The sequence below is a fragment of the Vanacampus margaritifer genome, chromosome 9, assembly GCF_051991255.1.
Source record: "Vanacampus margaritifer isolate UIUO_Vmar chromosome 9, RoL_Vmar_1.0, whole genome shotgun sequence".
Classification (NCBI taxonomy): Eukaryota; Metazoa; Chordata; class Actinopteri; order Syngnathiformes; family Syngnathidae; genus Vanacampus; species Vanacampus margaritifer.
This window is the reverse complement of record NC_135440.1, coordinates 20,982,285-21,003,780: the sequence shown is the minus strand read 5'-3', so window position 1 is coordinate 21,003,780 and position 21,496 is coordinate 20,982,285. Positions and strand designations below refer to the sequence as shown.

Sequence of the window (21,496 nt, the reverse complement as noted above, 5' to 3'; positions counted from 1 at the left end):
GTTTCAAGGAAGGCAGCCCGCGCAGGAGAAGTCAAGCAAAACATGAGGCGTTCATGTACAGTGAGGGGGGGAGGGGATACAAATAAATAACAGCAGGTAACTTGCATGTTATTTCCAATTGGAGTAGGAATTAGGACAGTATCAGTTGTCCAACTACATTTATATCAATTAAATATATTTCGCTGAGGAAAATTAAATGTCTGGAAAGAACTAAGTAAGTCAACAAAAAACATTTAAAGGATCCAGACAATTTCGATTTTAAAATCCACCACTCTACTCACCAAAAAAAAAAAAGACCGGAAAAGAAGAACCAGTAGAGTGACCCCGCACAGTTTCTCTCACTTCTAATAAAAACTTCGCGTGGGATAAGATTTAGTGAATGCAGTTACAGAATAAACTTTTTTTGTTTTTAAACAAAAACAAAACAAAACACTGATAGGTTCTAAAATAATTGTCAGGAATTAATAATAATTGGCACAGACAGCGTGAAGCATAGCATTTACTGTATTATTATTATTATTATTATTATTATTAAGGGGCCCGTCCGAAGACGTTACTCTCGTGCTTCCAGCCACTAGGGGGCAAACGTGCATAGTATACGACTATTGCTAGGCTAGGTAGAGTATATGGTGATGTTCAGTATATCTTTTAATTTGGCATTTTTGCATATTTACACTTGCAGAAAAAGAAAAAGTGTGTGAAACCTCTGGACTCACCTGTATTTCTGAATAAATGTGTCCTAAAATGTGATATGATCTTAAATTTTTGATAGAAAAATATAAAGAAAGGTATAGAAGTAGAGATTGGAAATGCACAACGCCATAGCCGAGTTTCCGAAAAGCTTCCACTGCATGTGGCGGTGTTGAAGCAAAACAGTGCAGCAACATATTGCATGTTGACAGACAATGTGCCAATACTTACTTACAGCAGTTTTCACACTTTTCTAACTTCCTTCAAAACACTTTTTAAAAATATGTATTTAATAAATAACAAATAACACACACTGAATTGAAAGCTTCTCATAAGATGAGATTCATTGACTTTGCAGTGAGCAAATGTGGAATAACTGCAGAATTTCTACATTTGACTTAAAACAATGTTACAATAAGTCATGTTTGATTTGCTTGTTGTTCATTATACAGTATTTGCTTGTTTTGTTTTTTTCATCACTGTTTCTCATGTTAACTTTTACATGATGGCTGTTGCCAAAGACAGAACATAGAGCTAACGTAACCCCCTGATGTCGACAGCTTGTTACTTTTGAAGACCACCGAGGCATAGTTGACATCCACCTCCTGTGCAATGGATGAAGAAGAAGATGAAGAAGAAGTTGTGTGGTCTTGTTGGCTGTCATGTCTGCCACCTCGACTCCTGCTTTCCGGCTCATTTATGTGTGAACTTTAAAAGACGGGGACATAATGGTAGCGCTGAACATAATGCAAACAAACATGATTGTTTTTAGACTTGATGAAGCAGCATGTGGCTCATTGACCAACGTGAATTTGAATGCCCCTTTCAAAGTAACTAACAATTATTTGTTTTGCAATCACAGGACATCCCAAGAAGTTAAAAGGAAGTGTCTGGAATTCTGCAGGCCAAATGAGAGCCATAAGAAGCTCTTTTCCATCATAGAAGTGAAAGAGTTAATATGAGCGATGACTTCACCGCCTCCATCACTCCACCAACCCACCCCCCACCATCCAAAGCCCCTCTGTCCACTCCCTTTCATCCTCCAGTCTCCTCCCTCCACACACACACACACACACTCACCCTCCTCCTCTTCCCCCTTCAATAGCTCCCACGGCCTCACAGCAGCCTCACTTGTCAGGTCCACTCTGAGCTTCTAATTCTTGCATCCGTCCCGCTATGGAGCTGCCCATGGCCCATGAGAAGCACCAGATGCTGGACCTCAACCGTCGCCTGCAGAACTACCTTGGTCGGGTCAAGCTTCTGGAGGAGGAGAACACGTTGCTGGGCCAAGAGATCCAAGCTCTGCGGCATGGCCACCAGGGCGCCTCCGTGAGGGAGAAGAGCTTGAAGGAAGATCTCCATCGGGCCAGAGCGGAGCTGGACCAGGTGTGGAGGGAGCGGGTCTACGCCCAGATGGATGTCTGCAAATTGAGTGAGGAGATCCAGATAGTAGAGCGACACTGGCAGAAGGAGGCCCGGGCCCAAGCGGAGGTCAAGGCCATGATGGAGGTGAGCAAGAAGGAGCTGGAGGAGGAGCACGGGGCTCAGAGATGGCTCAGGGAGAGAATCCGCCAGATGGAGGAGGAAATGGAGCACCTGGTTCGGAACCACGAGGCGGAGGTGGCCCGCTTGGAGACCGTGCTGAGCCATTCGGCGGCACCACCGCGCGCCGCCCCAACTCTGGACCTCCTTCAGCTGGAGCAGGAGCTCAGCCAGCAGGCCTCCAGGGCATGGCAGGAGACGGCGGAAGTCTACCAGGCACAGCTAGACCAACTGGAAGCGGGTCTGAGGGAGACCGCAGCCCATTTGGATCAGACGGAGCGCCACAAGAATGAGTACCAGGTCCAATTGAGGACCATGGAGAGAGAGAGGATCTCCGAAGGGGATGTTAGGAGGCAGCTGGAGGAGACGGCAGAACAGCAGAGGGAAGACCACAGACGGCAAATAAACACACTTCAGGTGAAGAAACCACAATAATTAACAATAACAATAATTTGCAAAAGCTACAGTTTTGCATTGGATCTCATTGGGATGAAAGCGTACAGTATACACATACAGTACAATTCAAATACAGTGGTTCCTTGCAATACAAGTACAAGTTTAGTATCAAAGTCATTAAGCTCACTGAACTTTCTTTATTGTGTTTAAATACTGTACCAAAAATTGAACCCGTATACCATCAGCTGCTATGTTTATACTTCCTGTATGAAGTGGGCAGAGCGTCCGTCCTATTGTGAGGATTTGTGAGTCATTCCCAGCTGTCCTCTTCCTCTTCAGGAAGCCCAACCAACAATCATATAATGCACGCTGACTCCCGAATGTCTGACAAGGCTCATCTAATCATCAGAATCAAACTTAAGCACTTTTCCCATCTAACCTTGTGACTTGGTGTCTTGAACAGGAGCACTGGGAGGGCCTAGAGAAGGAGAAGCAGCATCTGGGCCAGCAGCTTGACTTTCTGGTGCAGGAGAATCGAGGACTGCTCCAGCAGAAGATGTCACTGGGCTTGGAGGTGGTCACCTACAGGTAGAAAAAAAAAAAAAAAAAAAAAGAAGTCCTCATGTCCATTATAAGCAACAGCCCATTTGGTGGGAAAAGTATAAAGTCAAGACAGTTCATTTCAGCTAGCACTTTTATGTCAAATAGCAGCCAGTGTTCAAAATATTTAGGCTTATGCTAGAAAGCAAATAAAGAAATACATAAAATAATGAGAAGAATAAATGTTATGAAAAATTAGAACATCTGAACTTTATTTGTTGTTAATCAAAGACACAATCAATGGTGGCAGGTGTGTGCTGACTCCCAATTAAAAGGAATTTAAATGTGATTGGTTCATTCCGAACACAGCCAAATCTGCACTGTACGTAAGAGGGTGTGAACACTTATGCAACAATGTCATTCAGTTGTTTATTTACTTCCCCACTTTATGGTCACATTAAAAAATATACAAAGCATATATGTATCACAAATACCTGGCATTTGAGTAGGGGTGTGTAGACTTTTTAGAACCACTGCATTTCCCCTTTGACTAGTAACCAGTCCAATTTTTTTTCCTCAATTTTAGCAGTGGTGACTTCTTGTAATGTGTGCCAGAGGATGTTTGCCTTGTCTCCTGCAATAGATGTGACACATGAATCAAGCTCGCCCGTGTGATCAAGTGTGATCTCAGTCACTCCAATCCAAACTGGATCTTCTCCAGCGACAACATTCAAGGCTGCAGCTGTTTGGGCTTCAAAAGGTCACGTCCTTGAAGCAGCAGTCCGAGTTGTCCTGCTGCAGCCACTGACCTCAGTCCATTGTGGAGCATGAAAGTGCAACCCCCCCCCCCCCCCACCCACACCCACCCCGAGTGCACTGCCACATGATTACCCCCCCAATCTGCCATCCAGCCCCCACCTGCATGTATTGACCCACACTGCTCACAAATTTATGAGCTGTGGGATTCTAGAATAACAGCAGGGAGGGGACACATGACATGCAACACTATCAGCTATCAATCCAGTGACATGTCTCAATCATAAGACCCTTTACCTCCTTTAAGATCCCGATAGAGCTGGCACACACCCTCAAAAAAAAAAAAAATCAAACTACAAAGAGCATTTAAGGACATTTAAAATGTTGCATTACAAAATAATAATAAAAAAAAAAGGTTTTTTTTGTTTGCCTTTTTATTTATGGGGAAAAAATTGACCTGGGAAAACACAATGTCAATTTGTGGCTTGATCTCAAATAATTTTCCCTTATTGAGGCGAATGCTAATGCCATTAATCTGTTCCAGCCTTCCAAAAAAGCAGTATGTTTTTTTTTTTAAATCATAAAAAAATAGAGAGCATTTCCACATTTAAATACAATACAAACTATTCAACACTTTTTGACACATTTTTTCACACGTCAACTCTTCAGCAAAGTCGTTTTTCACAGAGGATGTTATCAGAAAAAAACTTATTAAATTGGGTCACTTGTATCTCAAGTCACCACTGTACTTGTATTTATTTAGTGCCTTTATAAAAAAATAAAATATATAATTCTACAATTAATTATGCGCACCCTTTTAGGGGGGTTGCATGCTCAAGAGATGATGGCCAACTCGTGAACTCGTGCTGTATGGCCAGCTAATAATGTGTGTGTGAGTGTCATCAAAAGCAGGGGCCTTTCCCTCCATTACCATAACAACGACGACTGCACTCTCTCATGTTTCCTCCCTCCACCCTGGCGAAGGTCCTTGAGTCCGAGCTGAATGTCTTTTTTTTTTCCTCCAATTTTGTCGTCTTTGCAGAGCTCTGATGGACAGTGAGAGCCTGCGGCGAGACGATGTCGGCCTTCTGAACGCGTCCAGAAACATGACATGGAAAGGTACAAATGCCAGGATGTGATTGACGCCATGATGGTGTTTTCATAATATTAACACTGAACAACAACACTATCCTACGCTCTATTATTTTTGCATTTTTCTTACTACAACATTTTTCTTGTAACTGCTTGACTAGGATAAGTCACATGGTTGTCTTTTAGTACGTCGTCCATTTTAATTTCATTATTTGGTACATTTAATTAATTAAAGTGCTCAATTTTCAGAACGAAATCACTGGCCTTACGGCTCCTAATGCAAAACAGTCACTAACATTATATCCGTTTAACTAATAGCCCTTCACGTTGAGCTGCTCCATATATATTCTAATGATTTTATTCAAAAATGGGATGGGAATGTAATCCAAGAGGCAGTAGTGGACATTTACAAAGCACAAAGCCCCACATAGCCTCTTGGCTTTCCCGTAAGAAAGGAAATGGCGATCAATAGTGCCCATTAGTGTGCGGGCTCCACGTAGGAGGTGGCTTTTAACGATGGTTCCCCTCCGTGGAGCTGAGCCAGAAAGCACGTGAGGCAATTACATCTTCATCGTAAGAAGGTCATATGTTTACGACCTTGGCATCCTTCGTAGTATATTGACTGCATCTTCTCTCTCACAGACATGCCTGTGAAGTCTTTACAAGGGAATTACCAACTCCCTGCCCGCTGTAACACCCTCACGTCAGTCAGGAGACCACCGATAACTTCAACGACGCCTTTGAGGAGCAAGCCCGTAACCATTAGACAAGAAACAAACACAAGCGCAGCCAAACAAGAAAGTCCTTATCCCAAAATACTGCATGATGGAGCTGTGGAAAAGTTCAGAGCACAGGAAGTGGAAGAGAAAGTGACATACGCAGAGCCTCTATCTTCTCCTGATGAAGAGGAACAAGAGGAACATCACGCTGAAGGTGGAGAAGAGGAATATGGTGGTAAAAGTGAGGATAACCCATCTGTCAGCCTTCAGTCAAGAATTCCATTCAGTGAAGGGTCAATGATCATAGAGGAAAAGAATCAGATCAGTCACCGCCAATCAAGCAACCAGGAACCAAAATCGGAACTTTTGGGGATGACAGAGGAGACCTTCAGTTCCACGACTGGAAACAATCAAATACAGTCACCATTTGTTCTGGTAGAGGAAAAAGCAACTGTTGACTTTGAACTCCAGTCAGTAGCCCCACCACTCACTAAGGAGTTCAGTCAGCAACAATCAAGCACTCGGGAAGTGACACCAGACATTCTGGGAATGACAGAAGAGAGCATCAGTTCCTCGACTGAATGCAAACAGGAGCAGTCGCCTTGTGTTCTGGTGGAGGAAAAAGCAGCTTCCGGCTTCCATCTCCAGTCAGGAGCTCCACCACTTGCGAAAGAAATCCCTCAACACCAATCAAACACCCAGAAATCAAAAACAGAAAGTCTCGCAATGACAGAGGAGACCTTCAGTTCTTCTGCAGTTGTTCAGGTTGAGCCATGCATGGTGGAAGATGAGCAGGAGCAAACGTCAAGTTCTGGAACTGATGCATTACTGGAACCCACGACCAGCAGTCCGTCTTCCCAAGGTGAGTTCAACCCAGTGGATGTGACTGAGATCAGGCAGGAAATAAGCGACTCCACCTTGGGAACGACTGTGACAGAAGCAGTGGACATCTTGTATCCAGATGGAGAAGAGATGGACACATGGGACAGCGTGATAGAAAAGAAGATCCATCTGGAGTCAAGTGAACCAAAACCAGAAGTGCAAAGACAATATGCAGAACCAGAGGAGGACATCTCAACGAGAAGGTCTGAGCCAGGTCGAGAAGAAATGACGAAGCAAGAAGACGAGATTTGGCTTCAACGTCAAGAACGTTCACCGCATTCTGAAGATGAAGACCTGAACGAAGAGGACGATGACTCCCAAAATGTCTCAGTGTCATGGCGAACGGAGTTAGAGAGTGACAGCTATGCTCAAGAGAACACACTGGCTGACACGCGTCCACTCATCCGGTACACCAGCGATGACACGGATGCCAACACACAAGCGTCACACGTGGACGAGAGTGAGTCCAGCGATGCTGAGCAAGACGGAAAGACCGAAGAGGAGGGTAGACCCGCATGGAGCGAAAGCAAGGCCAAGAACTTTGGAACCATGGAAGATCTTTGCGAGGAAGTAGATGAAGAGGTGGTAGAATATGACCTAGAATATTCTCAGGAAGCTTCTGGACTGGAAACATCAACCTCGAAAGTCAGTCAGGACCATTTGAATGAAGAAGAACCTGCGGATGATGTGGAGCTTGAGACGGACCGACTTGTGGAACAGGAATTGGAGAACCTCTCCACAGACAGCTACGTTTCCCACTTTGCTCAAGAGGTGGCCAATGAGAGCGAAGTGGTGCTTCCTGAGGAAGAAAAAAAGGATCATGGGAAAATGTCCATGAATCAAGACGTTACTGCAGAATCTGACATCCAAATCACACGCACCCCGGACCTTTGGTATCCCATGCAGCCTCAGAGGTGGCAGAAGGTGGTAGAAGAGGAGATCCAGGATGGAATGATCACAACGGAACAAGAAGTAATCACAGAATCTGATGTCCAAATCGAAAGCAAGCTGGACATTAGGGATTTGGTGCAGCTTCAGAAGTTTCAGGAAGTGGAAGAGGAGGAATCTCAGGATGGAATGATAAAGATGGAAGAAGTCATCACAGAATCTGCAGACCAAGTGGAATGCGACCAGGTCCCTAAGGATTCCGGGCACCCTCAGTTGGATTCTCTGGATGATGGTGCCAAGGAAAAGGTGCAAGAGAAGGAGGTCCATGATCAAATAACAACCATTGAACAAGAAGTCATCATGGAACATGATGTCCAAATGGAATGTAACCAGGATCTCACGGATTCTGTGCAGCCTCAGTTGGACTTTCTGGATGATGAAACAAAGGAGAAGGTGGAAGCGAGGCAGGTTCAGAATCAAATAATGACCATAGAACAAGAAGTCATCATAGAATCTGAAGTCCAAGTGGAATGTGACCAGGTCCTTAGGGACTCCAGGCAGCCTCCGTTAGACTCTCTGGATGATGATGAAGCCAAGGAAAAGGTGGAAGAGAGGGAGGTCTATGATCGAATAATGACCATGGAAGAAGACATCATGGAATCTGACCTCCAAGTGGAAGGTAACCAGGACCGCAGCGATTTTGTGCAGCCTCAGTTGGACTTTCTGGATGATGAAGCCAAGGAGAAGGAGGTCCATGATCAAATGATGACCATGGAACAAGAAGTTATCATAGGATCTGAAGTCCAAGTGGAATGTGACCAGATCCTTCGGGATTGCGGATTGGAAGAGAGGGAGGTCCATGATCGAATAATGACCATGGAAGAAGACATCATGGAACCTGACCTCCAAGTGGAACGTAACCAGGACCGCAGCGATTTCGTGCAGCCTCCGTTAGACTTTCTGGATGATGATGAAGCCAAAGAAAAGGTGGAAGAGAGGGAGGCCCATGATCGAATAATGACCATGGAAGAAGACATCATGGAATCTGACCTCCAAGTGGAACGTAACCAGGACCGCAGCGATTTCGTGCAGCCTCAGTTGGACTTTCTGGATGATGAAGCCAAGGAGAAGGTGGAAGAGAGGGAGGTCCATGATCAAATAATGACCATGGAACAAGAAGTTATCATAGGATCTGAAGTCCAAGTGGAATGTGACCAAGTCGTTAGGGATTCCGTGCAGCCGAAGTTGGACTCTCTGGATGATGATGCCAAGGAAAAGGTGGAAGTGAAGGAGGTCTATGATCAAACAATGACCAAGGGACAAGAAGTCATTATGGAATCTGATGTCCAAGTGGAACCTAACCAGGACCTCAGTGATTTGGTCCCACCTCACTTGGACACTATCAGTGATGAAGAGCAGGTCCAGGATGAAATCATGACAACGGAAAAAGAAGAGGTTGACAAAGAGAATTTACCATCTTGCATGGATCCTGATGTCCAAGTAGAAGACAATCTGGGCCTCGAGGACTCAATCCTCCCTCAGTTGCACAATGTGGATGATGAGGGCAAAAAAGAGATGGAAGCAAAGAAGGTCCAGGATGGGATGTTTAAAGAAGAGGAAGCACAGAAAGTGTACCAGCTGTCCTGCACAGAATCTGATGTCAAAGTGGAAAGCAATCTGGACTTGGTACCACCGCAGTCAGACTCTCCGGGTAATGACTCGGTGGAAGAGACGGAAGAGAAAAAAGTCCAAGATGGAATGAAGATCGTAGAACAAGAAGAGCCTGATAAAGTGAGTTTGCCATTCTACACGGATTCTGATATCCAAGCAGAAGGCAATCTAGACCTCAGAGAATTCGTTACACCTCAGTTGGACTCACCGTATGACTATGTGAAAGAGGAGGTCCAGGATGAGATATTGAAACACGAAGAAGCACAGAAAGTGTACCCGCCGTCTTGCGTGGAATCTGAAGTCCAAGCGGAATGCAATCTGAATTTTATGCAGCCTCGGGTGGATTCTCCAGACAATGGCGAGAAAGTCCAGGCTGAAAGAATGACCATGGAACAAGAAGAAGCCAACAATGTGAATGTGCCATCCTGCATGGATCCTGATGTCCAAGGAGAAGACGATCTGGACCTCAGGTATTTCGTCCAGCCTCAACTGGAAATTCCGGATGACTACTTGGAGGAGGGCCAAGATATAACTTTGAACCAAGAAGATGCCGTCAACGTAAATTTACCAATCCGCATAGATCCTGACCTCCAGGATGAGGAGAGTCTTGGCCTCAGGGATTTCGTCGAGCCTCAGTTGGACTCTCCAGACAACAAACGGACAATTGATGACGAGGTTAAAGATGCCTCTGAAGATTCAGAGAAAAGAGAGGATGAGTTTGAGCTCAATGTTTCCATGGTGACACATGCTGATGAAACTTTTAGCAAGTTCTTCAGTGGGCCCGACATAGAAGAAGATGAAGAAGAGCGTCTGCATGAGCCAAAGTGTGAATCGCAAAACCAAGAAGGACTCCTCCAAGAATATACCTCCTCCGTGGTAGATGATTTTGATGTGAGACATCCAAAAGATGAGGAAGGATCTGGCGCGAGTCATCTTCTTGAGGGTGCCGCCACGTTTGACAAGAAACCCATTGAGATCTCCCAAGAGACTGCACCCGAGGAATCCGACATCTTTTCCGTGAAGGACTCCTCGTCAGAATTCCACAGAACCAACAGCAAAGGCAAGCGGAACCTCTGGGCTGCCCATCTGGAAGACAAATGGAATGTGCTGGAACACGCCAACGAGGACGTTGACATCAGACATCCTAAAGATGAAGAACAATCTGTTGCGAGTCATCTTCATGAGGAAGAAGGAGATGGCAAGGGTGCTCCCACATTTCACGAAAAACCCGTTGAGATCTCCCCAGAGACCGCACCTGAAGACTCCGTCATCTTTGACGTGAAGGACTCCTTGTCGGAATTCCACCAAACCAATGGCAAGGACAAGAGGGACTTCTGGACATCGTCCTTGGAAGTGGATGCCGCTTATGGATCAGACGACATCTCCGCGGTAATGTCTGGGATTCGTGACGTGGAGTTTGGTGGCGAACTGGAATGGGGGAAGGCGGTCAATGGGAGTTCTGCCGCTAAGAAGGAGGAACATGTGAAGGGGGTGTCGGTGCACTCTGAGGAATCGGAAGTTGAGGGAGAACCCTGGTCATCCGGGGATGAATAAATTGGTCCACAAGAACCCGGGTGTTGGAAACGTTATCACATCTGTCTGGATTTCCTGCCCACCCATCAAGTTTGAGATCAAAACAACAAGTCAATATGTATCTGAAAATGTGTTTGTGAGTGAGACATTCTGACTTCTATTGCGTTTCACATTTTGCGTTAGCATTAAGCTAGCAGACTTTCGTGAGATTAAATTATGGTTTGAGTTAACATTTGTTTGTTTATAAGTAGGTTTGATTCAGTTTTGTTTTATTTGTCAGTTTTACGGTAAATTTTTCGACTGAGAGTGACAAATAAGCAACTTGAAGCAGGCACGCTTTGAGTCTTATTTGAAGAACTGTGCAAGTGCGAAAGTCTTTATATAAAAAAAAAAAGGTTGCCCCTATCGTGGGTAGGTCTGGAAGGTTATCCTCGCAAATTGCTGCAATAAACGAGGGTTCACTGTATTAATCAAAGAATTCAGGCTTACAGTTAGTGGTTATAGCGCCACCTGTTGTTTGTGAATGTGTTTCATGCATAAAATGAACTTTTTTTTTTTAAAAAAACACCCGCATTGCCAGTGCCACCAATGTGCCAATTGGATTTTATGAGTCCAAGTTGTTCGATGGATGTTTGCAGCATCTCCTGTTTCCTTACGTGCTAATCGTAGCCTCTCAGGCCACTGAGTGAAAGGTGAACCATTGATCAGCTCCATTGATCCAATTGAGCTGGTCACGTTTCACTTCCTGGTGGAGATCAATAGGAGCAGTTTGCGCTAAAACTCATTGATTGTCATGTAACAAAAATTTCATGCGGACGAGAAATGTTTGTTTTTCTGACCAATAAATCTATTTATTTTTCTCTTTTTTTTTTGCTTGAGTGATTGATCAACTGATTGGACTTTATAGTCAGAAATATGTTTAAATCTAATAAAGTAGATGACAAGATACTCTGTGTGTTCTTTTGTTATTTTGGACAAGATTAACCCAATTTTGAAAAACTGTCAGCTGCTATACACAAATTTGATATAAGCTATATATTTAAACTGGTAGTGAGGCAAAAGGAACATTAAGGATGCTAAAAACTACCGAAAAAAGAGCAAACAATGCGTGACCTTGCCTTTTTGACTTCCTCCCCACCCCCACCCCCCAAAACCTAAAGACCACCATTACTCGCACCTCCTCCTCTTCAATGCCATTCATCATCAGTCCAGCAAACAATGGCCGCTCACCTCCTCCTCATCATTGCCTACATGTACCCAATAACAGGAAGGAAAAAGCACAGTGAATGGATGAGTGACTTTTCCCTTCAATTTAACAATGTTTATTTAAAATAAAAAATCATTTTCATCTTTTCAATGTAACATTACGCTAATAGTCAACTTAATTAACCTTAAACATGATTTAATAATAAATACTTCCACCCTATGTGTGCCCATAATCAGGTCAATTTTTGGCGGAATACAAATGGAAATAGCAATGGTAAAACTTTTATTCATTCAAATAGCAAAACAGCACATGGTAACTTTAAAAGTGTGCTACATGCTAACATGGCAACCAAGAAAAAAAAATCGATTGCGTTCACTAGCTGAACCACACTTTGGACTGTGTTTTTAGCGCTAGCATAATGTTAGCATTACTCATGCCAGATTTTATACATTACTCACAAAGAAAGAGTTCGGTTCATCCTGAAATTTTAGCCCAAAGCACCCAAATTTTTTGGGTGAGAAGTATATATTGTTAAATGTGTTAAAATGCTACTCACACTGGTCTATGTAAGGTGCGAATGCTTGGTGGTTGGTCAAAGGCGCACCCTTGCATCCACAGTTCCGTCAGCCTGCCCCAAGGCAGCTGTGGCTACTTAAGTAGCTTACCGCCACAACAGTGTGAAAGTGTGAGCGCATGAATAATGTCTCCATTCCATTGTAAAGCGTCTTTGAGTGTCTAGAAAAGCACTATACAAATCCAATGCATTATTATTATTATTAAAAATGATGAATCTGAGGAGCTAGAAGTCAGAAATAGCCAAACGTAAGATTGACATTCCGTTCAGGCGTCACGGTTGCTTCCACGTAGACACTCGAAGTTGCAGCGAGTGACCAATTATTTCATCATCATGCCCAACGGTTTTAAAAATAGGCGAAGTTGCTCGGCGGCCTGCAATCAGTGTTTTGTTTGTGTTGGTGACAGCTGCACATGACTATGCGGAGCCTCCACAATCTCCATGTCAAGCGCTTCACTTCAACACTTGCTTTAATGCTTATTGTTTATTTATTTATTTTAGCTCTGCTCTATTACTTCAAAGACGTGATTATGAATATTGTGTACTGTTGGTTTTAGGTAAATTATACAGTATGTATCAGACATAGCGTCACCCATCTATCCTTCTTCCTAGTTCCGATTCGTGCGTAATTTTCCTAGTTGGTCAAAGTACAAGCCTTTTGAATTGTGCCAAAATGGCTACCTTAGCCAAAATGGCTGACTTCTGTTCAATGTCAGGCAGGAGACTTCTTCGTGTCTCCAGTTATGATAGCATCCAAATTAGTGTTGAAATTAGAACGTTTTGTTGGCTAATTTTTGAATAATATTTTAAGGTACGCTACTTTTGTGGGGTTGTGTAGATATTTACAGCAGGAAACACATGCTATGTAGCATATAGCCCGTTGCCCCAAACACGACGATGGTGGCTGACGGCGTGGGAGGAAGAAGGCTCGTCGTTTATGACTGAGTGGGCGAGGCTTTCACCTAATCACATAACTATGTGTGTGTCAGTGTGTGTGTGGCAGCAGATGCCCACTGTCATCTAATCAGTATGTGGAAATTGAATTAGCAAGATCGCAGACAGCGGACCGCGCCCACACACACACACACTCATCCACTGATACACATTCTAGACCTACGTACACATAAACACGTACAATATCACAAAAATAATAATAATAATAATAATTCATCATGATACATCTCCACGTTTAAGCATGCTAATGCTAAAAGCAGATAGATGTGAGTGTTCTCGTGCCAATAATTACATTGAAATACATTTCAAGACAAACCTGTTGCCTGGAGTGTGTCTGGGTGTGACGTCAAGCTGGCAGCTGACATGAACAGATGACAGTTGACGCCCACCGGCCAAGTAGTACAAGTCAACCAAACTCAAGGATGCTGAGTAAATGGTTAAAAAAAAAAGTGCATTTATATAGTGCTTTAAACTATAAAACCCTGGGAGCAAAGCAGGGTGCAGTGTCTTGCCAAAGGAGACTTCGGCAGCGGACAGTCAGAGCCAGGATTACAACCAATTGGCGACCCTTCGGTCACTGGCCGAATCCCCCTTGAAAAAACAAAACAAAAACAAGAGCAACCAAGCACAATACTTTGTTATTCTTCGGACCACTATTTACTGTATATAATACAAATTACAGCAAATTCGTTGTTTTTTGAAAATACTGAAGTAAATTACAATCTGATTTTAATTGAAGTACTACTATCTTATTTGTATTGTTAAAATGTTATTTTTAAATACACGATTCGCTCGCGCTTCAACCGTCATTCAGCGCTGCCATCTGGTGGTTGTTTTTTTTTTTTAAATACTGAAGTCAATTACAATCTGATTTTAATTGAATTACTACTATCTTATTTGTATTGTTAAAATGTTATTTTTAAATACACGATTCGCTCGCGCTTCAACCGTCATTCAGCGCTGCCATCTGGTGGTCAACAGCAGTACAACACCCACATCACAATAGTATTTAATCATTAAAAATATCTACGTACCCATATATAGCCATATATACCGTAAAAAAAACAAATCCTATTTTTTTTTTTAAATACACCAAATAAAGATTTGACTAATAGTTTAATTTTCATTTTACTTAATCAAGCAATAACTATTTTTAATTTATCATTTTGAACATGTACACACAATAATACGAAATACAACAAATATAATAAATATATCTGGATTAAACATGACATTGTCATTTTTGTTTATGCACAAAGCTTTCTTATGTAACATTTGGTCCTACACAACTAAATAAAAAGTTTCCTATATAAAACAATGCAATAATCATAAATACAAGAATTATGCTATAACTTTCATCTGGTAGAATATTCAGTTTTAATTGTACTGTAAAATAAAAAAGGTACCGGATTTGACCAACTTTTTTTTTTTTAACTTACTGATGCATAATTTAAATTTTGTCCGCTTTTAAAGAGAAGAGAATGAAGATGGGCACACAAAAAAAGAGCGACAAGGTGTGGTTTAGGTCAACTTGTCTATTTAATATATAAAATACGGTAAAACATACGCAAAAAGGGGAGCAAGGGGAGCGCAAGAAGAGGGGAGCATTGGATACTTTGGTACAATAACAAACACTTTTTTGTAAAAGCAGTATAGATTTCGTAATAACATCAGTGCATACCTTTTATTTATGAAAATATACACAAATTGTATATCATTCTCAAACAAAAAAAAGTCTCTTTACAACAAAAAAGCAGACTAGCCCAACACAATATATTAGCTTTTATTTAATATTTTTTTTCTTCATTTTTATTTGAATATATTTATGTGTGACGACGGTGTGTTGATATTACATTTTATTCCCCTTTGCTCTTGATCCATGCAGCAGTGACATCCTCGCTTACTTGTGCGTCGAAAAATCGTGCGATGTTTATTCAGAACACAAAAATAAAATAAAAATCCCCCAAACAAACCAAAAGATATTTATAGAATATTCAGCAAATAAAAACTAAGCTACACAAAGAAAGTCTTCATCACGTCAATGACCTCGTCGTGATGATGATAATTTATATTCAGAATAATATCACCATAAAAAACAGACTTGTCACCAGCACGAATGAACACCGGAAAGCGAGCGTTTTAGCTTTGGTGGCCCACGTGTGGAAATCAATTTGAGCGTTTAGTCCATATCCTTCATTCCAATCTTAGGGTCCATGTACTAGTACTAGTTTATCACTCTTTGTCCCCGCTCGTATCATACTTCACTGCACTAGTCATTCTACTAGTTGGCCTTGTAGTGTTACTAGTGGAGCACAGTCGGTTTGTTGCATACTAGCATAGCAACAGTGACACTAGTAGTTGAGACATGCTACTAGCAAGACAGTCATTCAACTAGTGCACTTACTAGTGAGGAGCAGTCTAGTACTTGGACCTTCAGCTTAGGTATCAAGGCTCTGGGAGAGAAAAAAAAAAACGCTCCAATGTCTTTCCCATAGCAGGCGGGTTTGAAGATGATTGTCTTTTAGTGATTACGGCGCCCCCTAAGGGAAGCAAACGGGTAACAACAACCACGTGGCGTTATGGCTTGAGGCAGACTCCCATAATAATCATGACAATAATGTCGCAGAAAACGAATGGCAAAATCCTTCATTTACTGCACTATAAAGGACCACGTCGCACATTTTCCCAATAAATATTCATCAAAACTAAAAAGGTGCAGTGCTAATGTTGCGCTAATGGTTGCTATAACGGCATCGCCATGGCAACAGAAACCATTTTAAGTGGGATTGAATGTAGTGATATGTTGGGGAAAATATTCAGTTCACCGTAATGTGAAAAGGGGATGATGTCAAGTGATGATTGACAGGGCAAAAGTGTGTGTGTTGACGTGAAATATAGTAGGCGTTAGCACATCTTTTTTTTTTTTTATCTCTCCCCTTTTAGCCACTTGCATGGCTTTAATGTAGCATGTAAGGGGCAGTGTTTGGAAATTAAACTTAAAAAAAAAAAAAAGCAATAAAAAAAATGTCAACAAAACCTTTAGCATAAAATTTAAAAAAATGAGGAAAAAATAAATACATTTTTCCTCCTTTGACTTTTTTGAAAACAAATTAATTTGAAATGCAACACAAACTAATTGATACTTTTGGGGGAAATGCCTGAATATTAATAAGAAACATATTAAAAATGTGCACTTGTCACCATTAAAACCCCAGATCAGAGGGTCGTTAACTTCAAAAAGTATACAAACACGTGGACGGATGGAACCTTTGCATTGATATGTGTGTACGTGTGTGTTTGTGTGTAAAGTGCGCTCCATCGAGTCCCTTTTCTGCCCCTAAAGCGCCCTCTGGTGCATTATTGACAAACTACACTTTTATATACTGTACATACAGCCATAAAGAATTATTATTATTAAAAAAAAAAAGGAGTTCCACTGAGAATCAGTTTTTTACGTTCTTACTTCCTGCCAAATACTTAACTCCTATGTACAATCCCTGTGGCGTCCACGTGGTCGTCGTCATTTATTATTATTATTATTATTATTCAAACTTGTCACACACACACACACACACGCAAGCACACACACGTATTGTTTATGTACACCCCCCCCCCCAATGTGGTTCACGTAACGAGTCACCACACACACACTACTCATCCTCCCTGATTCGGTTGTTGCCATGGCAACAAATCATTCCAATTATGACTGCTTTCAGACTTAATTAGCTAACTAATCAATTGAGGAGTTAATTCGTGTCCCGCTATCCGATTTGCAAGCAATGCCATTAGTGTTGGAAAAGTAAAAAGACAAAAGGTAGCATACATGCCGACAAAAAACATGTGATGTATTTCTCTTCTCTGATTGGTCACAAGAACGTTAACAGGAAAACGGTTCGGTGCTAATGGGCTCAGTTCTGGGAAATATGTTACAAAATTGGATTGTTGTTGGCATGGTTCAAAGGCAGGTTAAGTTTGGGAATTTGTATCCAAAAGCAAAACAAAAGTCAGACATTTTGAGGGATTTGTCTAATTTTGCACAGAATGTCGTCCATTTTGGGCCGGGGGGACTCATGTTTGAAACTGAATCTAAAGGCGGCCATTTTAGTGGTAAACCCTGAAAAGAATTGAATGACTGAATTGGCCATTTTGGGACAATCATGAAATACAAAAACCGGAAGTCAGCCATTTTGATTTGAAGCAGCCTTTCATGTCAGAAATCTAACAGGAGGCCATTTTTGAGAACTCATGTCCAAAAGTGAAAATGAAAGTCAGCCATTTTGTTTTGAAGCAGCCTTTTGAGGAATTCATTTCAGAAATCAAACAGGAAGTTGAACATTTTAGGGACTAGAGTCCGAAAACGAATAAGTCTGTCAGTTAGAATTGAATTTTAGGGGGAGTCATACATGAAATTGAACAAGAAGGCAGCCATTTTGGGGGATTCAGACCAAAATCTAACATGAATTTGGTTATCTTTAGGCATTCATTCCTGGATTTGAACTAAAAGTCAGCTGTTTTAGTTTGCAGCAGCCATTTTAGTGGACTCTGAAATTTTACAGGAAGTTTTTGGGGAATGTGACTAAAATTGAACAACAAATCAGTCACTTCATGTCTGAGCTTGAATGGCAAATCATCCATTTTGGGTCATTTATGGAGCTTGGCTATTTGCCGGTGTGTTGCCCAGATCATTTTTAAAGTTACCAACAAAGATCCGTTGTGTTCCATTTTGTGTTTTTCAGTTTGACATTCTTGTGGCCAATCTAAGAAGAGCGCAATGTCACATGTTTTATCGCGATGCATTTGGCTATGCTTGGATTCAAAAGCAGCTGGCTTACAAACCGAGTGTGAAAGCAGCCCCAAGACTCAGGGGGGGCTCGTCAGTCTGGTATTGGGTTATCTTTTTTGCAGCGAGAAGGGGTGGGGTACACATTTCCTTCATTGTCTTGATAAACTCTGGAGATGAATGGCGACACGTGGACGCAGTCGTGGCGCACGCAAGGCATGCTGGGAAACCTCATGAACGCCTTTTGCACTACACATTAGAACTGGCTTTTTCCCGGCTTGCTGTCCCGAGTGAAAAGTAGAAATATGAAGTCTCCCCACAAATGTGATCACAAAAAAATATGGGACATCAGGATTTGGGGGTGTCATTTCAGGATGACCCTAAAATACTCTAACCTTTCCAGGTGAACTTAATTGGACTTTTGCCCAACTGTTCTGCGTTATAGTCATTTATGCACAATTTGCTGTTCACAGGTGTTTGATTGAAAAATTCAAAGGAAATCCAAATTCTGAAAAAGGAAAATATGCGACTCTTCCAATCTTTCTGCATCTGTATTGTAACCTGCAACTGACCCTATAAATACAGTTGGCCACGTCATGGGGGCCAGAACCAGCATGACACATCTTTTTTTATTTTTAATAAAATGCGTCAACTTCATGTTTCTTGTTCAATTTGTGTGTTCTTCCCTTTCGGGAAGAAAAACTATACCACAGATATTAAAAAAGCATCCTTTCTTAAAATAATCCAACCAATAGCTGTATATTTAAATATTTGGTTTTCACTAAATTAAATCTGGTTAAATTAAAAAACAGAGTATCTCATAAAAGTTTGTACACCCTTCACATTTATGTAAATATTTCAATGTATCGTTTCATGACAACACTGGATGACACCTTGCTACAATGTAATGTAGCCAGTGTTCAGCTTGTGTAACAGTGGAAATGTTCATGTCTAAATGGCTGGCAACAAAAGTGAGTACACCTCTAAGGGAAATTGCGTTGGACTGAGCTACAAGAAAAAAAAAAAAAACTAGAAAAAAATAATTTTACAAGAATAAATTCATATTTTTGGGGTAAAAGTTTCAAGAATAAATCTTAATTTTACACAAATAAAATATTTGTTTTTTTTGGGTAATATTTTGTAGAATTAAGTTCTAAAAAGAGTTATTTTTCCCTCCCAGAAAATGTTGAAAACCTCTTAATCTTAGAAGATTAAAGTAATATTTTTCATAAATTTAAGCTTCAAACAGGATGTTGTCAGAAGGAAGTGGTCACTGTGTCATCATCGGGTTGCAACTGAGAGACTGGAAGAGTCACTGAAAGGCAAAAAAATCAAGCGAATTGGAAATAAATGAGAACAGCAAACTGTGCAAAAAGTACAAAACCAGTCAAGAGGTCAAATGAAGTTCTCATCTCGAAAATTCATCTTAAAGCCCCTAACTTTTTGTGAGTATTGTATGTGAATGTGTTAAATGTTAAGCATGCTCGTGTGTGCGTGTGTGTGAAGGAGTTCTGGGGCTGGTGTGTGTGTGTGTGTTAAGGGGGTTTGGGGGGGGGGGGGGTCACGGGCCTCAACTGGTTCTGTCCGGCCCAGCATGGCATCGGCACTTTATGTGACCCACGCGTCCAACCTCATCCTCTTCACGTTGTCCTGCTCCGGAGGCTCGGCCGAGGCGGGCCGCAGCAGCACCATAGTGGGCTGCTGGAGGCCGGCCTGCTGGTGGAGGTGGAAGTCCGGACCCCCGCCGCCGCTCCCACCCCCTCCTCCGCCCCGACCTTGGGCGGCGTTGTCGTCCCGGTCGCTGCCGTCGTACGAGCTGCCGTTACTGCTCAGGCTGTCGACGGGAGAGCGGCCTTGGCCGGTGGCGGGGTACGATGGCACCACCTGCCCGTGGATTTGAACGCCACCCATGGTGGGGCAGGGAGTGCTGCGGTCCCGGTTGGGCGACACGGGCTCGGACTTGATGTTGACGTGAGGGTTGGTGTTGACGGTCAGCGCTGTGCCCTGAGGGAGGGGAGCCATCGGCCTGTAGGGGGCAGCAGAGAAGCAAATTAGTCAGACATGCTGGACTACAAACAATGATGCCACAGATACACTGAAAAAGTAATTTTACTTATTACTTGATTTTAAAAGTAACTGTTATTTAACTTAGTTACTTTCCTGAGTACTTCATTTAATAATTCCGTTACTTTATTGATTACTTGATTTTAAAGTAACTTGGTTACTTTACTGATTGCTTGATTTTAAAGTAACTTAGTTATTTTACCGATTATTGGATTTGAAAAATAACATAGTTTAATAATTTCGTGATTTGAAAAGTAACTAGGTCAGACTAGAAGTTACTTAATCAGCTACTTTTAGCAGACGCTAACAACACTGCTGAACATAAAATGTCAACCGTTTTTGCCAATACTTTATTGGAAGTGCATGTTAATCAATAATGTTTAAGGACAAAGTTTTTATAAAAAAATAAAAAATAAAAGAGGAGACAGCCTTTTTGTCTTAACATTGTTTCAATCTCATGGTAAATGTGTACTTCCATGAAAAAAAAAAAAAATCACAATCCGACCTATTTTTTGACACTGAAGTAATTTCATCAGAATAATTTTATTTATTTATTTATATTTTTTTGTGTGAAAAAAAGTCCTTATCTTACAGAAACAAAATATTTTATAATTTTTGTCACCTTACAAAAATAAAGGTGCATTTTCTAGGGAAAATTAATTGGGAGAAATATAATACAGTAATACTAAATGACTTAAGACATCCTTTTTTTTTTTAAAGGCTTTTAAAAATAAAATAACACCTTCCCCCTCAGAAACTGTCCCATAATTTTAATACAATAAAACCACATTTTTTTTCTCTCGAAAAAAAAACTTTATAAAATAAAATAAAAATTAAGATGACATTTTTATGACAAAACAAAACAAAACAGCAGGCAAGGTTGACATTGTGGAAGCACAAAAGTCACAAGCCATGCCTCAACACACGGGATGCTACATACACCACCACCATCACCATCATGTCTCCTTCCTCTTCCCATTCTCCACTTTTTCGTTACCCAACCAAAAAGTGCTACCTTTCACGCACGAACTTTTAACGAAGGCTCATCTTTCGACAGTGTCGTCAGGACTTTTTTTCCCCCTCTCTTGCCTGCAGGTGCACGTGACGGACGCCAATTTCACCATGCCAATTAACGCCCGTGGCCGCCAGAGGGAACTTTCTAATATGTCACATCAGCGGCTAATATCCACTCGTTTGCTGGCATATGC

The 21,496-nt window shown here is 41.7% G+C and overlaps 2 protein-coding genes and 1 long non-coding RNA gene across 6 annotated transcripts in view; 1 reads left to right on the top strand and 2 right to left on the bottom strand.

Moving 5' to 3' along the window:
* Positions 1-1,105: 1,105 nt before the first annotated feature.
* LOC144058336 (uncharacterized) lies at positions 1,106-12,569 on the bottom strand. The gene is made up of 6 exons (XR_013295422.1): positions 12,473-12,569; positions 11,887-11,956; positions 4,856-5,012; positions 3,663-3,802; positions 3,068-3,210; positions 1,106-1,398 (listed from the first exon to the last, which is right to left on the bottom strand). It is a non-coding gene; the product is annotated as an uncharacterized LOC144058336 (long non-coding RNA).
* nes (nestin) lies at positions 1,768-11,657 on the top strand. The gene is made up of 4 exons (XM_077576743.1): positions 1,768-2,649; positions 3,092-3,216; positions 4,967-5,043; positions 5,659-11,657. The coding sequence occupies exons 1-4, from the start codon at positions 1,867-1,869 to the stop codon at positions 10,728-10,730; spliced, it is 6,057 nt and encodes a 2,018-aa protein (XP_077432869.1). The 5' UTR covers positions 1,768-1,866; the 3' UTR covers positions 10,731-11,657.
* Positions 12,570-14,964: 2,395 nt separating the features above from the next.
* mef2d (myocyte enhancer factor 2d) overlaps positions 14,965-21,496 on the bottom strand; it is an 86,209-nt gene continuing 79,677 nt past the window's right edge. For all 4 annotated transcript variants that reach the window (XM_077575359.1, XM_077575361.1, XM_077575360.1 and 1 more), the window contains one exon: positions 14,965-20,250. In XM_077575359.1, the coding sequence (XP_077431485.1) occupies positions 19,833-20,250 (418 nt within the window). In that variant the 3' untranslated portion in view covers positions 14,965-19,832. The remainder of the gene's footprint in view (positions 20,251-21,496) is intronic.